The sequence below is a fragment of the Gigantopelta aegis genome, chromosome 9 (assembly GCF_016097555.1).
Source record: "Gigantopelta aegis isolate Gae_Host chromosome 9, Gae_host_genome, whole genome shotgun sequence".
NCBI classification, from domain to species: Eukaryota; Metazoa; Mollusca; class Gastropoda; order Neomphalida; family Peltospiridae; genus Gigantopelta; species Gigantopelta aegis.
In genome coordinates, this window is record NC_054707.1 from 2,595,552 (window position 1) to 2,619,706 (window position 24,155).

At 37.2% G+C, this 24,155-nt stretch overlaps 2 protein-coding genes across 3 annotated transcripts in view; one reads left to right on the forward strand and one right to left on the reverse strand.

The window, feature by feature from the left end:
* LOC121380629 (elongator complex protein 2-like) overlaps positions 1 to 11,748 on the forward strand; it is a 31,666-nt gene extending 19,918 nt beyond the window's left edge. For both annotated transcript variants that reach the window (XM_041509536.1, XM_041509535.1), the window contains 7 exons: positions 499 to 661; positions 2,061 to 2,191; positions 4,470 to 4,650; positions 6,148 to 6,269; positions 6,949 to 7,073; positions 9,638 to 9,730; positions 11,483 to 11,748. In XM_041509536.1, coding sequence (XP_041365470.1) covers positions 499 to 661; positions 2,061 to 2,191; positions 4,470 to 4,650; positions 6,148 to 6,269; positions 6,949 to 7,073; positions 9,638 to 9,730; positions 11,483 to 11,639 — 972 coding nt within the window. In that variant the 3' untranslated portion in view covers positions 11,640 to 11,748. The remainder of the gene's footprint in view (positions 1 to 498; positions 662 to 2,060; positions 2,192 to 4,469; positions 4,651 to 6,147; positions 6,270 to 6,948; positions 7,074 to 9,637; positions 9,731 to 11,482) is intronic.
* A 4,585-nt stretch (positions 11,749 to 16,333) lies between these two features.
* The window catches only part of LOC121380630 (serine/threonine-protein kinase 17A-like), a 61,971-nt gene continuing 54,149 nt past the window's right edge, over positions 16,334 to 24,155 (reverse strand). The window contains exons 5-7 of the mRNA XM_041509538.1: positions 23,237 to 23,285; positions 21,937 to 22,116; positions 16,334 to 21,519 (exon numbers count right to left, since the gene is read on the reverse strand). Coding sequence (XP_041365472.1) covers positions 20,280 to 21,519; positions 21,937 to 22,116; positions 23,237 to 23,285 — 1,469 coding nt within the window. The 3' untranslated portion in view covers positions 16,334 to 20,279. The remainder of the gene's footprint in view (positions 21,520 to 21,936; positions 22,117 to 23,236; positions 23,286 to 24,155) is intronic.

Here is a 24,155-nt window from a genome sequence, read left to right on the forward strand (position 1 = left end):
AGATATCTGAGGTGTGTGTCCAGGACAGCATGCTTGAACCTTATTTGGATATAAGCGCAAAAATAAATTGAAATAAAAATACTGCATAACATTACAGCCAGGAAGCTAAATTGCTTGTTTCCTGGTTTATTATAATTTTTTGTAATTAGACATTTGTATCTTGTAGTAAATATAGCTAAAATATGAGAGAATTCATGCAGTTTGCCATGATTATAATATAGCATGTTTTAGTTCTCCATATTAAGAACATTGATTCTTATGTTAAGTTTATGCCTTTTATTACTAATTTAAAATGAGATTGATTATTTTATGATAATGAATATTTGTACCCCTCCCCCAATTTGTGACCATGATTGTTTCACCAATAGATATGAAATGTGATGTTCTATTTATGACATTGATAATGTGTATATAAAAGGTCCCTTAATGTTGTTTTGGTAAGAGTAACCGAACTGTTTGTTTGTAATTATAATATTATATAATTTTGTTAATTTTCAGGACACCCAGTCACTGCCAGAGGGCGCTAGTGTCCCTGCCCTTGGATTGTCCAACAAGGCTGTGTTCCAGGGAGTGAAGCCAGATCTGGGCGAAGACCTGAAAATGTCGGTTCATGCCAACAGTCAGTACGAAGTGCCATATTTTAAAACTGTCTCCGTACAGGGTAAGCATCTTTGTACGATCACCTGCAACAATATATAAAAAAACCAATCACCGATTAATTAGATGAGGTGGATATTTTTCTTATTACAAAACATGAATAGCGAATTTTATTTATCTTATTGCATTTCTAACAGTAACATTTTAATTGATATTGATAGTTTTAAAGCTGCCTTTATCAGTAATATGATGTCATCACAATTAGGGCGAGGCGTAGCCCAGTGGTAAAGCACTCGCTTGATGTGTGGTCAGTTTGGGATCGATCCCTGTCAGTGGGCCCTTTGCGCCATTTCTTGCTTCAGCCAGTGCACCACGACTGATACATCAACGGCCATGGTATGTGCTATCCTTTCTATGGGATGGTGCATATAAAAGATCCCTTGCTGCTAATTGAAAAGAGTAGCCCATGAAGTGGCAACAGCAGGTTTCCTCCCTCAATATCTGTGTGGTCTTTAACCATATGCCCAATGCCATATAACCGTAAATAAAATGTGTTGAATGCGTCGTTAAATAAAACATTTCCTTCCTTCCTTCCTTCATCACAATTAGCATAAATGTAGTTTGATATCACATATTTTAACCAACTGCTCAAGTGTACAGGTCTTGTTGGCTTGATAACAAATGACCCATTGACAGGAAAAACATATTAACTGGGTTAATACATCAAACTATCAAAGAGGTTTACTTACTTACTTATGCCTGTTTGCTCGCTGGGAGCATAGGCCATGGACTAAGAAACACCACTGTTTGTTTGTTTGTGGCCATGGACTAAGAAACACTGCTGTTGTTTGTTTGTGGCCATGAACTAAGAAACACCGCTGTTGTTTGTTTGTGGCCATCTTCTCCACCTCTCTCCTGGTGTCACCCATCTCCTTGGTTTCTTTTTCGGGGGGGGGGGGGGGGGGGGGGGGGGGGGGGGCGTAGCTTAGTGGTTAAGCACTCGCTTGATGTGCAGTCGGTTTAGGATAGGTTATTTCTCACCCCAGCTGGTGCACCATGACTGGTATATGAAAGGCTGTGGTATGTGAAATCCTGTCTTTGGGATGGTGCATATAAAAGATCCCTTGCTACTAATGAAAACATATAGTGGGTTTCCTCTCTACAACTGTCAATAGCCGATTATGAATAAATCAATGTGCTCTAGTGCTGTCGTTAAACAAAATAAACTTTCTTTTTCGGTGTCTCTTTGCCAGGTGTTCTGTGGCCTGCCTCTTCGTCTCTTCTCTAGGGGGTTCCATGCGATGGCTTGACAGGTGATGGTTTCTGTAGGTTTCCTCAGTGCATGTCCTATCCACCTCTTCTTTATTTCATTTTCTATTGGTAGTTGATCAGATGGGTTTGTGATGTGGATATTATATGATAAATTATATAAGATTAGTTTTGCTTACTGTATTCTGTTTTAGCTCCTCCGACAGAAGAGAATTTGTTACAGAACACTCTGTGGCCAGAGACTCAGAAGCTGTATGGTCACGGTTACGAGGTGTTCTCTGTCGCTTGTGATCCTGCGGGGAAGATCGTAGCGTCAGCGTGCAAGGTTAGAGACGAGTTTAACCTCTGTCTGTGTAACAGGTTTTTATGATCCCAACAAGTGACTGGTATATATAGATTTTTTATTTGTTTAATGACACCACTAGAGCTCATTGATTTGGTATATCAAAGGCTGTGATATATGCTCTCCTGTCTATGCATACAAAAGATCCATTGCTGTTACTTCGTGCATGTTTGGTTTTTATTCAGATGAATGAAAAAGAAGTACCATACAATTTCAGGGTTTGCATAATCTTGAACAGACCTTGAATTTGAAGGTTTTTTTTTTTTTAAATGCACCCTGAATTTATAAATAGTCGGGCCTTTAAGTTGTGGATTATTTTTTTTGATTCCACTGGAGTAGTAAAAATGGTGTAATATAGATACATTTTGATCCTGCTTCATAATCTTAGTTCCACAGGGCTTCCTGAATTTTTATAAAATCCCTTAGCCATTGGATCAGTGACTTTAAATATCTATTAGCCACAGTTAAAAATTCACTAGCCTTACTTTACTTTAAGTTAATACAATTGTATTAATAGTAATAATGGGATATATCACCTGAAGAGAGAGATACAGCTTTAAAACACTAAGATTGGGGGGTGGGGTGGGGACAGGATATCCATATTTACAAAATAGACTTAAATGCAGCATTTGACAACTTTTTTTCACTAGTCAGGCATGGTAATAGTAGTTATTTACTAGCCCATTGAATATCACTAGCCATGGGAATGGGACTACCATAATCTAGAAGCTCCGAGTTACACTTCCAACAAAAAATCTGAGATTTACAGAAGCACAGAATCCTACTAAATTCACAATCTGATAGTTATATAGAGATTATTATACGAGCTGGTGTGTCGTACTGGTTTTACGAAACAAGTGTCAGGATTTTTGTATTGCCCGAGCGAGAGAGGGTAATACATAAATCCTGATATGAGTATCGTAAAATCAGTACGACACATACACGAGTGTAATAATTTCTTTATTATCCATATTATTGTAATTTGCTTTTATGAATAACAAGGGACACAACTAGAAGATGAGGACGAAATGATGACATATTTCACATGTACAGTCTGGGCTAGGACAGGAAAAGCGAAGTCATGTTATGATATCGCTTCTCAAAATTACATTCCCAGTCTGCAGCTCGTCGCGGTAAGACGTGTTTGTGCACACTGCATGTGCTTTCGTGGCTCAACTTGGGGATCCTTCACTTTTGTTGTTTTTGTCAACAAAGTGAAGTTTTCTACTGGGATGTATGCGGCCATTGGAACTGATTGAACACCGGAACGCTTCTCATTTCGACAGTCTGCACCACCAGGTTGGATTCTTTTTTAGCGAGATTCCTTGCCTCCACGTCATTTCTCTGTCTGACTATGTTGACTTGTTTTTTTCATGACTCGTATGACGGCCATTCTGCAGAACGCCACGGTTGTTCGCATTTATCTCTACATGTCCGAGCCTGTCCTAGCAGCACTGGAAGATTGACCGCCCCACTCTAAGAAGAAATAGGAAGTGGGGTCGGCCCCTACTACCCTTTTCTAGACTTTACTTTGTTTTATTGTGATACCATCTCGTATCCTCTGGAGTCGGGCCCGTCCGCACCACTATACCAACCCATGACGACTGGACTATACCCTAGTCTGATACTCTCTCTCGTTCAGACGTATCCGGCTTCTCAAGATCTGTATTTCAGCACAGCACTACACCTTCAACGTCTGTCGACTGTCAATCTAGGGGTTTTCTTGACAGGATGCAACCCATCTCGTCCCTATAAGCTGTGCACCCAAACAGCCTTAACGAGGCCACTCGCGTGGACATATCGATCGGACTTTAAACTTTTAGATCTGCGTTCAAAATTTTATGTCGAAATTACTCTTATTTAATTTTAGACTGTCCTTCTAAAATGCTCCAAATTATATACATATTCGGTCGAGCAGTCAATTCTTTTTATTTTTGGCTTGTAACCTTTTTATTTTTTTTATTTATTCTATTAACTTTTTTACTAATTGCTATTTTCTAAATTCTGCCCATTTTCAACTCTACCACCCCGTCCATTCCGAGTCAGGCCACCGATCTTATCGGAGGTCGGACTCGGGATGGGCGTGTTCGAAACCCTAGTGGTATATGGGCACGTTAAACTAGTTATCATCATCATCATCATCATCTCAAAATTACGTCATTACACTTGTTATTACACGTGTTCCTCATATGATGTGGATAATAAAGTTTAAAATATGCTGAGGTGTCATTAAACAAACATTCCTTTGCTTCGTTTTCAGGCGTCAACTGCAGAGCACAGTAGAGTTATACTGTGGGACACGTCAAGCTGGCAGCAGGTTGGTTCTCTCGCTGCCGCGACTCTCACAGTGACGCAGATTGCGTTCTCTCATGACGGCCGGTATCTGTTAGCCGTGTCCAGAGACAGGACCTGGTCACTCTTCAGAAAACACAAGATTTCAGGTGAGACTGGACTTTCTTTTTTGGTGAAGTCAGATGTCATACACATTATTCTGTACATGCATGTTTTATCTTTATTTTTTATTTATTTTATACTGGCCTTGTTGGTGTTGTGGTTAAGCCATCGGACTACAAGCTGGTAGGTACAGGGTTCACAGCCTGGTACCGGCTCCAACCCAGAGCAGTTTCTTAAGTGCTTACTAACCACTAACCAACTGACAACTAACCCACTGTCCTGGACAGACAACCCAGATAGCTGAGGTGTGTGCCCAGGACAACGTGCTTGAACCTTAATTGGATATAAGCACAAAAAATAAGTTGAAGTTGAAAATCTTATTTTATTTTTATTTTTTGTAAACTTTTTTTTCTTCTTCAGTCCCTCACATACAAACACACAGCCAATGCAGAGGGGTATACATGAGTAGTTCAGTATGTTATTCTGTTCATGCATCTTTTATAATTTTATTTTATGTTGGAACTTAAATTGTGAACTACAGTGTACCCTGGATTTATTGCTCCCACCACCCTCCCCCGATTTAGTGCCAACCCCACTAACCACCAACTTTCTTTCAAGTACCATTTATATTTCTGTTTAATTCCCTCGATTAAGTGCCACCCTTACTATCCGGCAGCCGCCAATGACATTTTCAAACAGGACTCCAATTAACCATTATAATCCCCTTCATGTTATCACCAACAGTCTGATCTGAAGCTGACCATTGTGCTATAATTAACCTGCTAATTGGTAACACCCCCTCCCATTTATGGGAACTTCTTTTATTGTTATGTATTAAATTATGTAAATTTTGTTTTGTTTAATGGCACCAATAGAGCACATTGATTTATTCATCATAAGCTATTGGATGTCAAACCTTTGGTAATTTTGACATACAGCCTTAGAGAGGAAAACCGACACATTTTTCTATTAGTAGCAAGGGATCTTCTATATGCACCATCCAACAGACAGGATAGCACATACCACAGCCTTTGATATACCAGTCATGGTGCACTGGCTGAAAAGATAAATAACCCAATTGGCCCATTGACAAGGGACAATCCTAGACTGACCATACATCAAGCAAGCACTTTACCACTGGGCTACGGCCCACCCCTCTCATTTAGATAAAGAAAGAAATGTTTTATTTAACAATGCACTCAACACATTTTATTTATGGTGATATGACATTGGACACATGGTTAAGGACCACACAGATATTGAGAGAGAAAACCTGCTGTCGCCACTTCATGAGCTACTGTTTTCGATTAGCAGCAAGGGATCTTCTATATGCACCATCCCACAGACAGGATAGTACATACCACAGCCTTTGTTACACCAGTTGTGGAGCACTGGCAGGAATGACAAATAATCTAATGGGTACACCGACAGTGGACAATCATAGACTGACCGTCCCTCTGATTTAGATAAATGCATATTATGCTTATTATGCTGAGTTTAATTATAATGTGTTGATATTATTTTACCAATTCTTCTGTCAACAGACACGATGTTTGAGGAGATAGGTTCTGTTGACAAGAAGACCTCGTCACATTCCCGGATTATTTGGACGTGTGCCTGGACATACGATGACAAGTACTTCATGACGGGATCTCGCGATAAAAAGGTAATATAGATAACTATAGCAGTGGTACAAAGATTCAGTGAAATGTTTTTGTTTGGAGTCTTATGTCAGTATTTATTCATTAATATTGTTTGTTTGTTAACCCCCACCCCCAAAAAAGGGATTAGTTAAATATTATTATAGTAGGGTTTATTTTTTTAAATCAAGAAATTATCTAGATGCTGTTTAATAAATATAAGTGATATATAGAGGATTCATGACAAGTATTTTTTAATATGGAAAATATCAACCATATTATCTATGTTAATCGGTATTTGTTGAGATTTTGCTGAGAAAATACCGATTAAGTAGACAAGGTTGATATTTTACATATTAAAAAACATGGGTAGCAAATTCTATTTATCCTATAACACTTTAATTCAAGTTTTAGTAAATCACAGTAGTAAAATCGATGCCATTGGTAATATGACGTCATTACGATTAACACAGATTAGTTTGATGTCACGCATTTTAACTATATCTTATGAAAACGTTATGCTCAGGTATACAGGTCTTGTTGGCTTGTAAACAAATGACCCATCCACAGCAACACATTACCAAGTGATCTTGCAAATTTGCATACCATTATTAACCAGGTTAATATCTAAATTATCACATGGGTTTATGACATGGATATCGGATAAGTTATAGGATAAAAAAATCTGATATATATCTCTGACAGGTGATGGTGTGGCAGCGGTGTGATATCAGTAACCGAGGAGAAGGTCTGCACGTTCCGGTGTTTAGTATCGCGTTCCCAGACTCCGTCACGGCACTGGACATCGCTCCAGTCCTGGTCAACGAGTGGTAAGCTTCAGTACTGACCAGCAGTGGAACAAACACATTGTATCTTAAAGATTACACTGTAACTTATTGTCGTGCTTAAACCCAATTAAGGTTCAAGCATGCTCTCCTGGGTACATACCTCGGCTATCTGGACTGTCTGTCTGTCCAGGACAGTGGGTTAGTGGTTATTAGGAGAGAAGGTGGTGTAGTGTCTTTAAAACTTCACTCTGGGTGGGAGCTGGTCCCACTGGTACCAAGATGAGAACCCAGTGTGTTACCAGTCTTAAGTCTGATGGTCTAAACACCACACCACCGACACTGGCTCATATCTTAAAGCTAAGACTTTTACTTACAAAATTGTATTGATTATAATGATGAATGTTGGGTAATATTTAATATGCTCTTCATACTGTGGCCTGTTGCCATTAACCTAGTCTTGTTTTTTTTATATTATTATGGGTTTCTGCCAGAAAGAAATTTTTGGGTATGGCGCTATGGAATTGAATGCAACCACAGTTAACAGGAGGTTTGGAGGGCCTCCCCCAGAAAGAAAATGGGTTACGTTTAGGGTTAGGGTTAAGAAAAGCATACAATAATGATAAGAATAATTAAGGTTAACTTAAAAAAAAAACATTTGCCAAAACATTTGGTATGGCGCTACACCTGGTTTACCCTCTGGCAGATACCCTGATGATGGCTCTTTATTCACTGTGCTTCAGGCTTCGCAAACATATTTTTTCTTTCTACATGTAACCTGACTTGACCCATCAAATATCATTTATCATTATCACTCCATGTGATTTCTTAGTGGTAGTACCATTTAATAACACCACTAGAACACATTGATTTATTAATCATCGGCTATTGGATGTCAAATATATGGTAATTCTGACATATAGTCTTATAAAGGAAACCTGCTCCATTTTTCCATTAGTAGCAAGGGATCTTTTATATGTACCATCTCACAGACAGGATAGCACATACCACAGCCTTTAATATAGCGGTTGTGTAGTACCATACAGGTGTAATTACCACAGCACAGTTTGCATTGTGTATGTATAATTTATGAAGCCAGTTAACAGCTGCAAAGCAGTGTGTCCATGTCTCCTTTATTTCATGATTCTGCTACATCTTTATTTCCTCCTTTTGTGACAAATCTCCTTTTTGGGAAAAAAGGAGATTGTCTGCATTTTTATTGGCTTATTTCCTCACAATTGAGTGTGTAATTGTATTCAAGTGACTTTTATACTTTCAAATTGAGCTCCTTGTGCAATAAAACACTGATTTATAAGGGTGTATTGTCTATTTTCCCATTCATGTCAATATTATAAGTGTAACAAGATAGTTCTCCACCAGTTAAAAAAAAGGGTAGGCAGGGCTGAATCATAACAGCCTTCAAAATTAGCGTCCTTGTCCATGCCAGCTATATCTTTAGCCTTGTGCAGGATTGTTACAAGTAGAAGGCCAGTATCCAATGGTATCAGAGCACCGACGGGGGCCTAAGACGTCACACAGAGCATAGGGTGTTTTTTTTTCATCAAAAACATTAAACATTTTTAAGACAGCTGTACAGCCTGCCTTAGGCTACTGGTCCTTAATATGGTACTGGCCCTCTACCTGTACCCCCCCCCCCCTACCCCCCCCCCCCCCCCCCCCCCCCCCCCCCCCCCCCCCCCCCCCCCCCCCCCCCCCCCCCCCCCCCCCCCCCCCCCCCCCCCCCCCCCCCCCCCCCCCCCCCCCCCCCCCCCCCCCCACGGCTGTGTTGCAGCCGCAAATAAAACCTACGACTTTATCTCCTTTATTGTCATTTCAAGTCTGTGGACACACTGCAATGTTTGAGTAAAATAATTATAAAATTCAACTATAGTGCTAGATTGATGACCACCCACGCGAAAACCAGCTTTGTGTTAGTTTTTATTAGCTATGTTCATTTGTAATGAGAAAAACCCTGAAGGCTAAATGTAATATTCAAAAACTCAAGAAAATACCTTTGACCTATGGCAATTTCTCCTATTCCATTCCATTAGATGTCATGTATACATATTAAGTTATGATAAAAACAGGTGTGTAACCACATGCAAACATTTAAATGTTTGTTTTGTTTAACGACACCACTAGAGCACATTTATTAATCATCAGCTATTGGATGTCACTCCTTTGGACACACTACATTTTTTCATAAGCAGCTAGGGATCTTTTAGATGCACTTTTCCAAAGACAGGAAAGCATGTACGATGCTCTTTGATCAGTTGTGGTACACTGGTTGGAACAAGAAAAAAACCCCAATCAGTTGATCGTGTGACGTAAGCACCCGAGGCAAGTGCTCGCCTGACTGAGCTAGATCCCGCCCGGTTTCCTCGTGTAAGACTGAAATGTGTTTAATTAGACATGCAGTGGTCAGCTTTTGTAGAATTATTGTAATTGTTATCATCCCATTTCATTTCAACTTATTTTTGTGCTTATATCCAATTAAAGTTCAAGCATGCTGTCCTGGGCACACACCTCAGCTATCTGGGCTGTCAGTCCAGGACAGTGGGTAGTTGTTAGTTGGTTAGTGGTTAGTGATCCCCTGATTTTTCTTCCAGTCATCTGATTGCTGTGGGCCTCGATAATGGGATGATTCTCATTTGCAAGTGGAAACCACCAGACAACTGGATTTGTTGTACGAAACTCGAAGCGTATCCTTTGACCAGCAGTAGTTTGATTAGGACAGATGAATTATATGTTAAGATTAATATCATTACTTACAGTCCATCCCATCTTCCTACAAAAATGTTTTTAAAAACATTTTCAGTTTTGTTTGACATAAGAAGAAAAGTAAAAGTATTTTGGAAATAACAAAAACAAATACTACTTTTGTCCAATTTAGAAAACAATCATCTCAAAAATAAATGTCTTGTAGTAAATTTCATAGCATGAAAAAAACGACATTCCCTGTGGGACAGACTATAGTTAAATTATTTGTATACTTTTGCAAACACTTAAGAAAGAAGATAAATTTCATGTGTATTCTAGACACATTGGACTATTAACAACCACTTATTCCTTTTCTTTTTCAACTATATGGAATATGGGAATGTCTGCCTAGTTTATTGTGCTTATATTTCTAAATTCATATCTCTATGACTGCCCTCCACCCACTTTCAGAATTAAACCATTTTCCTCTTGCATTCATTTTCTGCATCTTTATGTAGATTCAGTCAAGGAAATTAGAGTAAAACATTTAATATAAACAAAGAAATAAACATTATAGCATAGAAATAAAAATTAATAGCATACATTTTTTTTTTGGGGGGGGGGGGTAAATAAATGGAGGAAAGTTGTATGAGAATGAGAAAAGGAAAACATCCATACATTGATTGGAATGACAAATAATAGACAACAAAGTATAGATTAATAATTCCACAAAGGAAACTTCAAGGTCTTGTCCAACAGCTGGTAGTGAAGGTGGTTTGGTCTCAGCTGTCTGCATATACCACGTGCTGGTGGGCTGTCTGAAGCACGAGATGAATGCAATATCAAGGCAACAAACATAGTTGGCAGAGTTTAGTGGGGTATATTGTAGATGATTAATTAAAAAACCCCACCCAAAAGTCAATCAAAGGGGCACTTTATATGGATGGGGGGGGGGGGGGGGGGTCATGGACCCTCATTGGATCCGCTAGTGTTTGCAAAACTTCAAAACTGCAGCTAAATTTATTTACAAAAGTTAGGGTCCCCCCCCCCCCCCCCCCCCCCCCCCCCCCCCCGAGTGTAAACAGAGTAAATGCTGTGCACACATTTTGTAAGATTGAGTCATAGTGTGTACAGCATTGGTTTTTTCAAATTTACATGAATGGGAAATCATGGTAGATTCACTGGCATACCCATACCTCTTCCCCACTTCTTTTTTCTTTTTTTCACCACCACTTTGTATATTTTTCTATCTTCCCATAACACTACTAAAACCAGTGTGGTTTCCCTTTTTCCCCCATACATAATATCTTGGCTAACCTTATAGATCAGTTGTTAAATATGTATAAATATATGGGTTTTTTTAGATGCTTACCATCCTACCACATGGTAAAATTTTAAATCAGGTTCCAGTAAACTTTAATATTATGTATTTTATATGGATGGCCTAAAGTAGATTTTTTCTTGACCTACATCAGAAATATGTATATTTTTCTATCTTCCCATAACACTACTAAAACCAGTGTGGTTTCCCAGGGCCCCCCCTCCCCCTCCCCCAGTGTGGATCCCTTTTTCCCCATACATAATATCTTGGCTAACTTTATAGATCAGTTGTTAAATATGTATAAATATATGGGTTTTTTTAGATGCTTACCATCCTACCACATGGTAAAATTTTAAATCAGGTTCCAGTAAACTTTAATATTATGTATTTTATATGGATGGCCTAAAGTAGATTTTTTCTTGACCTACATCAGAAATGCTCACCACATGACGGTAAAGCGTCTGAAGTTTCGTCCATGTTTTGGCCGTGCTGGAATGTCGGACTCCGATCCGACGAGATGGCTTCAGTTTGCCAGCTGTGGTTCTGATCACTTTGTGCGAATACAGAACATAGAGTTGGACAGGTTGTGATGGCAGCAGACAACATAGAGATAATGTTGAAGACTTCGTCCTAAATGTGAAAGATCTGGCATCTTGTTGTTTTTTGTTATAAATTTATATAATTTTATGTACTTCCAAAGCAGTTGTTTTGTCAATTACTATCAAAAATATGAAGTCCATCGACTCCTATTATAAGATTCGGTCCTATGACTGAAGCACCTCAGGCGAGTACTCTAACAACTGAGCTAGATCCTATAATTATGAGCAACAGCACTTGGAGGAATTTAAGGGCTTCACATAACCCAGTGGTGAAACACTTGTTTGATGTGCAGTCGGTCTGGGATCGATTGCTCTGCAGACCCATTGGACTATTTCTTGTTCTAGTCGGTATATACCAGTATGTCAAAGCATTCAGTTTTGGTTGATGGTATGGCTGTAGTGACATCATGGAGCAGCCAATCATATGACTTTAAATCGATATAATATATGTTCTTGTACATGATGGTGTGTCAGAAATACACTGTAATATTTGGAAAAAAATATTTTCACAACAATTACTGCTGCATTTCATCTGAATACCCTTATATAAAAACAAACAACCGACTGGGAGTCCAGAAAAAAGTTTTATTACACAGAATAAATAAAAGTACAACGTATGTACAATGTTATTAGAAACTCAATTCACTGGATAATAAAATATTAGTTCGGTGTCGACACCCTTTTAAAGAGTAGCAATCTTCACCAGTCTCTAAACTGTTTGAAAACATTTCAACACGCGTTTTCATACACAGTATTTAATAATGCGTGCAATAAAACCATCTAACTAGCTCGACAAAAACATTTTAATAACTTCCATTTCATTACTACATTAGCTTAAATTAATCATATTACTGCTCTTAGCAGTCTAATTTAATCTTCTAAAAAAATTAACACTGAAAGAAAAATTAACAACCAAAAATTAGATTTCTACATTTAAAAGAAAGCATTTAAAGCAATTGAATTGTTGTACAAAGGATTAAAGGCATGGGTCCTAGCTATGAGGCAGTGTTAGTCAGTTTTAACTGTTAGTGTTTCTTTCTGTTGGATCCTAGCTACGAGGCAGTGTTAGTCAGTTTTAACTGTTAGTGTTTCTTTCTGTTGGGTCCTAGCTACGAGGCAGTGTTAGTCAGTTTTAACTGTTAGTGTTTCTTTCTGTTGGGTCCTAGCTACGAGGCAGTGTTAGTCAGTTTTAATTATTAGTGTTTCTTTCTGTTGGGTCCTAGCTACGAGGCAGTGTTAGTCAGTTTTAATTATTAGTGTTTCTTTCTGTTGGGTCCTAGCTACGAGGCAGTGTTAGTCAGTTTTAACTATTAGTGTTTCTTTCTGTTGGGTCCTAGCTACGAGGCAGTGTTAGTCAGTTTTAACTATTAGTGTTTCTTTCTGTTAAGTTTCAAAGAAACACTTGTTTTCCTAAATTAAAATGGACTGAATTTACAAAGCGTGTTTGTTTTTAAACGGAAGTGTTTAAGCAGTGTAAATATCTGCAGTATCACATGTAAGACTAAAACGGGATTTGTAAATATGGTCCTATACATTTCTGCATTTTATGCAAAACAAAAAAAGGTAAATACAATGTACGCCAGAATCTAGGGTCAATGATTTTTGTTTTAACACAAATGAATAATAAAATCATAAGATTTCGTTTGTAGAAACCACCAGTGTTCGTTGGTGGTAAACCATCGAAACAACAAGTCATGGAATATGGGTGATAAGATTCCGGTGTAAATTCCTGATATGTATAATCATACAGTGTATGGTCCTTTTAGAGACTGATACAAAAATATTGCAAGTCTTGTTTATATAAAAATCCTCTTCACTGTAACTAATGGTCCACTACATAAAACTGAATCGGTCAATTCAATAAGGGCCCAAATTAGCCACTTTAAAAAATAATAATTCAGTTATGCATGTATTGCAGTAGAGATTTTTTCTTCTCTTTGCGATTTTTTTAAAAAGCTTTCTAGACTAGTGAAATTTGGTATTGTGTAGTTGGGCCCTTGTTCAATTCGCCGATTCCATCATGTTTCATACAATCTTTTATAATGAACAGGTACACGTCTCAAGTAATCATTGCATATATGATATACAAGGTTTTGTTATGTTCTTTATGACATTCAAAATAAATATAATTTCTTTTATAAAACTTAAAATATAGGTGTTGAGATTTGCATTAATAGTCGACTATTTTATATACTGTATGTTCTTTCTTATCGGTGTCTCAAAACTCCTTTCATACCTAAAACAACCCACTTGTAAATATCCCCCCCAAAGTATCCAGTCATATCTAGAACATAACAAACCCCTGTAGGTCGATGTATGTCATTTTTTAAATGTAAAAATACGTCATGTGCTTTGGTTTCAAACAAATAACATCATTCAGTCATCCATCGAACTGAAGTAATACACAATAAACAGCATGTAAGTGATGAGGGAGAGGATTGGTAGGGTAGTTTTGTTTTGTTACAAAACTGGACTTTGAGCCTCAAAAAGTATAGTGCCATTTTACTTGACCAAGTAGCCAAACTTTGTCTCAAATCGAGGAAGAAGTTAAGTCTGGGCTCAAATCAAATGCAGCATATTGGGTGTTTCAGACATTTAGACCAGAAGAATCCTGCTACATTTTTCCATAGACAGGACAGTACATCCCATGGCTTTCGAAGTGTGGAAAATGTATAGGCTGTTCACCTTCCTTGAAACAACGTGCACATAGCATTTGGATGGTCCTGCCACTGGCCACTGAAAACACATTGACACTATCATGGTCCTGCTATATCCACTAAAATGAGTAAAAACACAGAAGGATGCTGCTTTTAATACTGGACACGTTGGCTTTACAAACAATCTCATATCAGAAGACTTTTCATTAGAAAACCCCACATCATAGGATTCCCCCACCTTGAAACATTCAGTACTAGGACCTGCTCCCTTCTTCTACCCCACCAAGAAACGATGATTATTAGCATCTGCCACCCCAATGGAAACAATAGAAAAGTCTGATATCCTCCTCCCACCCACCTTTCAATTCCAGAAATGCCAATTAAAAACCACTGCTATATCCACTAAAAAAATCTGTATTACAAGGGACCTGCCACCCCAGTTAATAAAGACTATTAAAAGATAAGACCTTATGCAGACCAAGTATTGATTGCTAAGGTGTTGATCGACTAAGGTTGTAACAGTTTAAGGTGTTGACTGATGACTGATGGTGTTGAATCTTGACTGGAGGTCTAAGTTGTTGAGTGTTGACCGACGGTGTTGTTGACTGGCAGTCTAATGTGTTAAGTGTTGACCGACTAAGGTGTTGAGTGTTGATTGATGGTCTGAGGTGTTGACTGTCTTAAGATGTTGAATGACTACGGTGTTGACTGTCTAAGGTGTTGATTGACTAAAGTGTTGAGTATTAATTGTATGGGGTGTTGTGTTGAATGTCTAAGGAGTTGAGTGTTGACAGGCTAGAGACAGTTTAATGCACAGGATGGAAAGACCGTTGTTTTTTAAGTAGCTCTCGATTGAAAAATACCAATCTATGCTCAACACAGATTCTCAGATTTAAAAAAGAAAATGCATCAATTCTTCCACAAACAATTTGCCATTTTAAAGAAATAGATAAAATTATGTTTTACAAAATCAAACTTGCACCAAAGAGTAAACATCACAGTGAGTAGCTTGTCTCATGTTCAAGAGCTTGTAAACACATCGTATACATGTATAGGTAGTATACACACATTGTAAACTCTGAAAATGTACACCGTAAAAACTGTGTCTCACTAAATACACCACATAGTACAATGAAACAGTTCACAGAAAGATCTAAAAAAAATTAAAAAATTATGTGTTTCCAGGAACCTGTTGAAAAAAATTAGGTACTGTAGATCAACTTTTCAAAAACCTTTTATTTTACATCTACTCCTACGGGTTCTGATACCTACATATTAATTTTAAAAATGGGAAAGAAAGTGTGGGGGGTGGGGGAGACTGCCCTTTTGCCTAGGTAGGGTTGAATTGCCGGAAACACACAATTGTTTTTGTTTTTTAAAGCCTAAAACCCATGAGTTGCATATCTTATGACAGACTTTGACACCAATGTAATTAACTGCATATACACACAGACATCAAAAAACCACATCCGGCACAAATGGGTGATAAAACATGAAGAGCAAAATGTAATGCCAAATGAAAGATGATGGTCGTCACGAAGCAAACAAGATTTTGCTTTAAATTCATCTTTCATCTTGTTTAGTCTTTGGGTTGGATAGATCTCATGTTTAACTTAACAGATGTTATGGTTAATTAAGTATGTAAAAGGACAACTTAATTAGTAATTAGAAAACTTAGAAGTGCATATTTTTAATCAACTTGAAGAATAATGCCACAAAATGCTTAATATATTAGAAAGCTTCGAAGTCCAATAGACATATTTTGAATCAACTTGGAAGAATGTCGCAAAAATGGATCATAAAATTAGAAGGCTTCGAAGTCAAATTGACTTATTTTCTATCAACTTGGAAGAATGTCACAAAAACAGATAATATTTTTGAAGGCTTTGAAATCAAATACTGAAACAGACTACCAGTACTTGAAATCAGCTTCAATAATAAAGTCACAAAAATGGATCATAAATGCTTCCACCCAACTGCATTATGATAAGCATTTTGTGTGTGTGTGTGTGTGGAGGGGGGGGGGGGGGGGGGGGGGGGGGGGGGGGGGGGGGGGGGGGGGGGGGGGAATCCTAACAAAATGCAGTTTTAGGTTTTAAATAAATCCAACTAAAAATGTGCAGAAGATTTTTAAAAAGCTACCTTTGAAATAGTTTTAAGTTTAACACTGAAACATGTTGAAATAAACACATCATCGTGTTACTTGTCCTTCTCTGATATCTTGTCCACTGACACAATTTCACCACTATTTTAAATTATAAATAAAAACTTACACATAATTTCAACCTTTTAATTTTTGTATTTTGTACATGTATGTATTTAATAATTTTCACAAAGTAGACTGAATTTGATCTGAAATACTGAAAAATTATCTTTATGGAATTTCAGTTTATAGTGTTTTCAGATTTTCAAAGATCAGTTCAGTTTATGTTTGTAAATTGGTATGATCATTTCTTTGTGTAATAAATCAACAGAACATCAGTCTTCAAGTGATGTTCATTTTCTAAAATTTTCAGTGTTAAACCGGCAACAGGAATGTGTTGAGTTATGGCAAGATAGCTGATGATACCAGATGATAGCTTATGATATCAGAAGATAGCTGATGATATCAGATGATAACAGAACACACAAGTAATATCAGAGATCCACTGTAGTTCCGTGCATTAAAAGAAGATGTAACATTCTTGAAAAGGCCATGATACTGTAACATGAGGTGGTCCTATCAACATCATATATCCAACAGTGCACTTTGGACAGAAATAGTAAAACATAACAGATAACTCGCAGGCATTGTTTAAAATAGATTATCACACATACATGTACATTCATAAACTAAAGAGGTAAATTTTAAAAACAAAATAAAAATAAGTACGAAGTGACTAAATCAGAGTCCAGTTCTTCTCTTAAATTTCAGAGTATCACATTTGATCAACTTTCATTTTCAAAAAAACATTAAAATAAAAATAATTATCTGGTATTGAAAAATAATTTTAAAATAAATAAAAAGTACTGTTACAAAGTGACAGAATCAGAGACCAATTCTTTTCATTTTAACATTTGATCAACTCATTTTCAAAAATATATTAAAATAATTACTGAAAAAACTAGTTCGCAGAATGATACGGTACATTTTACTTCAAATCACAAGTTCACTATCAAAGAAATACAATCCATTTGCATAACATGTATAAATTTTATTAAAAAGAAAAAAAAAGAGTACCTTCTTTCCATACTATATTTTGATGAGTGAAAAAGCCATTTTTCTTTACATCAGTCTTTCAGTATCCAACTATAAAAATATGGTGTGATAACGTAACTATATGCTTTTACTTTTAAATTGCAGACTCGCTATCAATTTTTTTTTTTTTATCCCAACCTGCAGAGGTGCACCACGGGCATCATAATAAGTGATGAACATCCGTTCAGATTACCAGGAGGTTACCACGGAAACTCGAGAGTGATTCTTCATTCTCCACAAAATCTTATTAAAGAAAAGCCTACATCATCTAGATCATGTGTGTTATTCAGATATCAAGTACATGTTCAAGAACAGTGATGTCAATCAACAAAAATGTGTCCATGAGAGATTTTACAGTGATAAGAATGGGAACTGTAAACTCAATAAATGTGTTGGAAACCATGGTAACCAGAGGTAGGTTCAGGAGGGAGAATCCTTGACATTGTCATCTTGATCTGGGTCAATTAAATTTTTAAATTAAAATTTAATTTAAAAAAGGATTAGGAGGGTGAGCAATCATGGTTGCTTACTACACTGTTTTTTCCACCTAACATTACACGAATGTGATATGATAGAAGATGATGGTTACCAGTCAAACGGTTCGCCAGTGCTTGACCTCCTGAACAAGTCACTGTACATAGATTACCACACTTTATACTTATGTTGATGACCGAGGAAGGAATGTTCATTTAACGACACGTCGGCACGTTTTTACTTCAACTATTTCAGTATTTAGTGTCTAACAATGTAACATATGGTTATTTCAACCCTTGGTCATGGGAAAGATTAGAGAAGAAACCCACTATTGCCACACTGGTTTACCCTTACCGATAAAGCAGCAAAGGATAACCTGGGTATAAAGACCATCTTTAGACATTTGGAATCATTAACAATGGCCTCTGTAAACAGGTTTCAAGACAGTAATACTGATGGTTAAACGTAAGGTTTGTGTTTGTTCAGAAGTCGGCTTTCCCAATCATAAATGAAAATGGATGCCTTGCTTTCTAATACAGCTACAAGTAAATGAAATATGAAAATGTTTTTCTGCTAATCCACAAAAGTAATCGCCAGAACAGAACAGCTATTCAAAACACATTGTACTAAATTACTAACATTTGCCAAAATGTCTGTGTTCCACCCATCACATTCAAAACATTCAGTACTGTTCTGACACAACTTCTGCAGAAAAGCTCAACACATTTTCTATTCTCGTATACAACTTCTAGGTACATTTTAACATAGTCCATAGTAGTACAATTTACCAACATTTAGTTTTGGATGGAAATTTAGTTTTCTTCTAGCACCTGCTAAACAGTCACACACACATTATTTTTCCATCTTTACAATATCCACAAAACTGGGATGTGCATAATGTTTTAATCCAAGCAAGAAAAATGTCAGCAGTTGAGAGTTTCAAGCATCATGAATAAAAATGAAAGTCGATATTGGCCACACAATGTGTTAGTGTTGAAAACAGAGGTATAAGTGACTTCAACTTGACACACGTACAATATTAAGCTCTATGGTTCAAGGTCGTGTTCATGGACCACACTAACCTGCTACTAGCTTCACATACATTGTAGCTGAACATTATCACACAAAGTTCTAAATGATTCTATCTGGACTAGCACTTCTACTGGAAAACATACAGTAACATGTACACCAGTCAGATCCCCCTCCCCTCCCCTCCCCTCCCCCATAATTCAGTACAATAGTCTTAACAATTCATGGCACAATATTTCATGTGAACCTTTATTCTGTTTGTATGTCTGTTATACAACTTTCAAATTACACAAACTGCCAAACAGATATGTGATGATCTGTTAAGTACTGAAATTAAAAGCTGCAAACAGTTCTAGATTGATTTTTGGACACTTGATGCACAGCACATTAAAATACTATCACTGAAAAATCAGTTGATTTAAAACCTAATTTCGAATGTAAATGTTATAGAAAAATGTTGGACAAGTGTGTTAGTTAGGTAACTCACAGAGCACAAAAAATGACTGGCTAACATCACTTAAAAACTGAATACTATCCTTCAATAAACCTCCGAAAATTACGTCATTAAATCAAATGAGATGTCATTACATACAAGAGGTCATTGAAAGGACGTTGAACTGAATTATATGCATTTTTAATCAAATATGTGTTGTTTGCATATTATAAGAATGTTTGTAATTTTTTGTGAATTTATGAATGGTTGACAATCATAAATTTAGTATAAAATCGCTTTGCTTCACTAGGCAATTTTATGCAATTTGTAACTGTTATACATCAATAAATACACTAAAAATGACAAACAATTCTTATTTAATAAATGATGTTATAATCGAGGTGAAAATGATATCTGATTTTTTTAAAAGTGGAAAACTTTGAGGATCTTGAGAAGCAATGTGATATTGTCAACTTTTAATGAAAGAACAAAGACAGGAAGAGTTTTTGGCCTGCAATAAAACCCAGAATTCAAGAAAAATCTCACCAATTAACAGCAGGAGGCGACATTGCATCTTTATGCATATTTGACATAACTGGATGATAGAGAGCATTTCCAGCTCTTGTTATCAGAGTTATTATGCTGCGACTAATTCACAAGTATTTGGTATTAAAAAAAATCTTACCCATTTGTAGGTTTTACAAGTCTGTAATGGCCACATTTAATACAACCGACTGGTGCACGCACACATGTACACAAATCACACAAAGAAAACAACGTAAATTAATTTAATATTTACATTATACATCACTGTCTGAGCATTTTTCTAAATACACTAAAGTACTACCGTCTTTATCACTACTTTCACCTATTTCTTTCATGTTATCATTTCCCTCACTTTGAACACAGACTTTGGCGGTTGTATTGTTCGGTGTTGTGTTATTACTGTAAGGAAAATGCTGTCCTGTGCACTCTCCGTTGTTCATTTCTTCATCATGTTGCTTGATATTATTTGAAATCAGTCGAAAGTTTTCGCTGCAGAAATCAGTGTCGTTAATTTCCATTTCGTCATTGCACTTGTGTTTTTTCATCGGAATCTCCATGGAGTGACGTTTGTTTTTGTTTTCAATCTTCAGTGTCAGTGTCTTCACGAAACTGAAATCACTGCGCACAATTGATATCGTCGATTCTCTTATGTGAGAATTACTCTGATCATTTTCTGCATTTTTCCTACCAGTGGGCGATTCTAATTCTTCACTGGTTTCCATGGAAACGTCTTTTCTCTTACAGTCTGACTTATCAACCGGCAATTCTTCTGAACCGTTTCGTGGCTCATCGGTAAACACTTCGATTTCTACATCTCTTTGATGATTCTCTTCCGAAGAAGCAGCCGTAGTACTAAAAGACAATTCGGAATTCGTTGACACTTTGTCGAACATTTCTGAACAAGAAGAAGAAGGTGCTGAAATGATCGAGGATTCAGAATTCTCAGAGAATTTAGTGCACATTTCTGCTGATGAAACCAATAACATTTCTGAAGAATTTAAATTCTGAGTGGTTTTAGCAGACATTTCTGTTGATGAAGATGTTAACATTTCTGAGGAATCTAAAGTTTGAGAGGTTGTGGCCGATATTTCTGTTAATGAATCCGGTAACATTTCTGAAGAATCTAAATTCTGAGCAGTTTTCGTTAACATTTCTGTCGATGAACTTGTTAACATTTCTGAGCAATCTAAAATCTCAGGGTTTTTAGACATGACAGAAGCTGGTGAAATTTCTGACAATTTGCGATTTTCCGAGTTTTCGGCCGACATCTTCCTCGCTGAAGGCAGTGAACTGCCAGACAAGCGAACATTCTGTGGGGGTTTGACAGACAGGTCTGGAATGGAAGGTCTGCGGGAGTAATTGACGGTGGATTCGAGGTCCTGAGAGATTGCGAAGGCCGCATCAGATGGTGATGGAATGGACGGGACTTTAGCAGCTATCACGCTCGACTTCAGCCACTCATGTTCAAGGCACTGTCTTGCAGTAAGTCGTTTTCTGAAAATATAACATATATAAGTAAGATTAGATAGACAGACTGACAGATGTTATTTTGATGTTGAACAGACCGAATCAAACATCTTGCAAGTATTGGTGGCTTGAGATAAGCATTTAACTTAGTAATTGAGAGTGAAAATGATGCCATTTGTCCACCTCACTATTCTGATCCCACTCCAGCTCACAATAATCATACTGTCCAAAGTGTGTATTTTACGAATGTTAATTTACCAACATCTCAGCACACTTAAACCTGTTGCCCACACCGTGTGTTTTGTGACAAACCTTGGGTCTTTGACGAGCAGGTTCCTCATGAAATCCTGGGTGGCTGCACTGATGTGTATTTTACAAAAGTTAATCTATGGACACCCCAGCACATTTAAACCTGTCATCCACACCGTGTGTTTTTTAACAAACCTTGGGTTTTTGACGAGTAGGCTCCTCATGAAATCCAGGGCAGCAGGGCTGATGTGACCGAACAACGAGTCCGGGAAGTCGAGTTTCACCTGCGTTATGTTGCAGAACGTCTCCTGGTTGTTGTCCCCGGCGAATGGAGAGTACGCCGTCAGCATCACGTATGTCAGCGCTCCCAGACTCCTGCAAGAAGGAACCCGTCTTATACACACAGTTCGGTTAACTGGGGCTACACCATGCTGAAACACTGTTTCTCTTTGAGACCAAAGTTAACTGGAATAATGCTCAGGTTTAGCAAATATATCAAAGAACATGGTGACCAGGACCATATTTTCAAACTATCTTGGCACTATGAAATTGTAAAACCATTGTACGCTATGACATCACTATCTCTAACAGACAATGTGTACAGGTATAATACAAAATACAACCCTGGCAATTGGCAATTTCATGGAGATTTCTGAGATGTTTTAAATTTTCCAAGGTTTTTACTTTGCTATTTTAGGTTTTTTTTGTTTTTTAATACTGACAAATTAAAATCCTCTCTTACACATTAACCACAAAACTGCCTTGGAGACTATTTTTTCACGTGGCCATTTTGGTCATTTCCAGGGTTGTAATACTACCGATCAGTATTAAGAACAATATTTGTTGACAATGTTTATGATATATATAGAGGATAATAAACGAGTTACCAGTTTTATGTCCCGAGTGAAATAATTTTCAGTTGTCACGAGCTTTAGCGAGTGACAAATGAAAATTATTTCACGAGGGACATAAATTTGATAATAACTGGTACCGGTTATTCTATTTATTACCAAAGCTAATTTTCTCTAAAAGCCTTTATTTTTGACGCACATGCACGAAGGCCAACCTGTATAGAAACGATGTAAACCACTTTACGCACTGTTCTGACAATTGCTATAACTTTGTAATTTAATCACGTTCATAGATTATTTTCAAAAACAAAAGTTCTTTTTATTCTGCTACAAAATCTATAATCAATTGCATTAAAATGACATTTTGTTATAAATTTAACACCAAAAACAGAGAGCCATAAACGCAAACTCTTTTTAAAAAATGACGTCATTTTGTGTTTGCCAAATCGTGATGACGTCATAGTTAGTACCGACAACGTCATTGGTTTGTAAGCGTCAAATTGTCCAATAGTATTGTTCGTTAGACCAATGCAGAATATTTCTCACTGAGAAAATATGGAAAATATTTTCCATGTTACGAGTGACCGATTGGGTAATAAATATATATACACTTATAAACAAAGTTGGTCTTTATGTGAGCTTACCACATATCTGTCGGAGTCCCCAGAGGTTCATAGTCCAACACTTCAGGCGCTGAAAGACAGACAGGCAATGTTAATTTTACTGAAATATTAAGTTACGTTTTAGCTCTCCAAAAGCTGAACTGTTTAGGTATGAAATATTCCAGTATTACAACTGAAAAAAAAAATATATAGATACAAAAAATTAAATTTCATTAAAAAAGGATACATGTGCATATGCATGCATTATACAGTTATTTCTGCAGCGAATGAACTGCCAAAACTGCTGGCAAGCAGTGCCTTTAAACATCAATTGTGATACAAGTGGAAGCTGCTTTTTACAGCATAATGTAATGCTCCGACTTTATACCAGATTTATGACATCATTTTTGTCAGGTACTGTTCTTTTGACAAGTAACCACCCATTTCGACAAGTAACCCGTCTACTTTGAAACCTAATAGACATCCTGGTAATAAACATCCTGGGGGGGGGGGGGGGCAGAAAAAGAAAAGAAGCTAAAATTCCCCAATATTTCCCATATTTTACCACATTAAATTTGATCCAAGCTTCATAGAAAAAGTAACAGGTACAAATGAAAACGGGATGCTGTTTGAATGCACAGTACTTTTTTCCCATGACTAATTGTAGGGTGTGTGTCTCAAATTGACATGTTGTAATGATTTGTTGTAGCATTCACGTATTAAAACAGTTCTAATTACTACAACTCTGTCACAATTTGTAGTAGGTCCTATTGGTACATGAACGTACACAAAATATTACGATTTCACCCTCCTGTCCCGGGACTTGTTTCTTTGTGAAGTCGCGGTGGGACGTAGCCCAGTGGTAAAGCATTCGCTTGATGCGCGGTCGGTTTAGGATCGATCCCCATCAATAGGCCTATTGGGCTATTTCTTGCTCCAGCCAGTGCACCACGACTGGTAC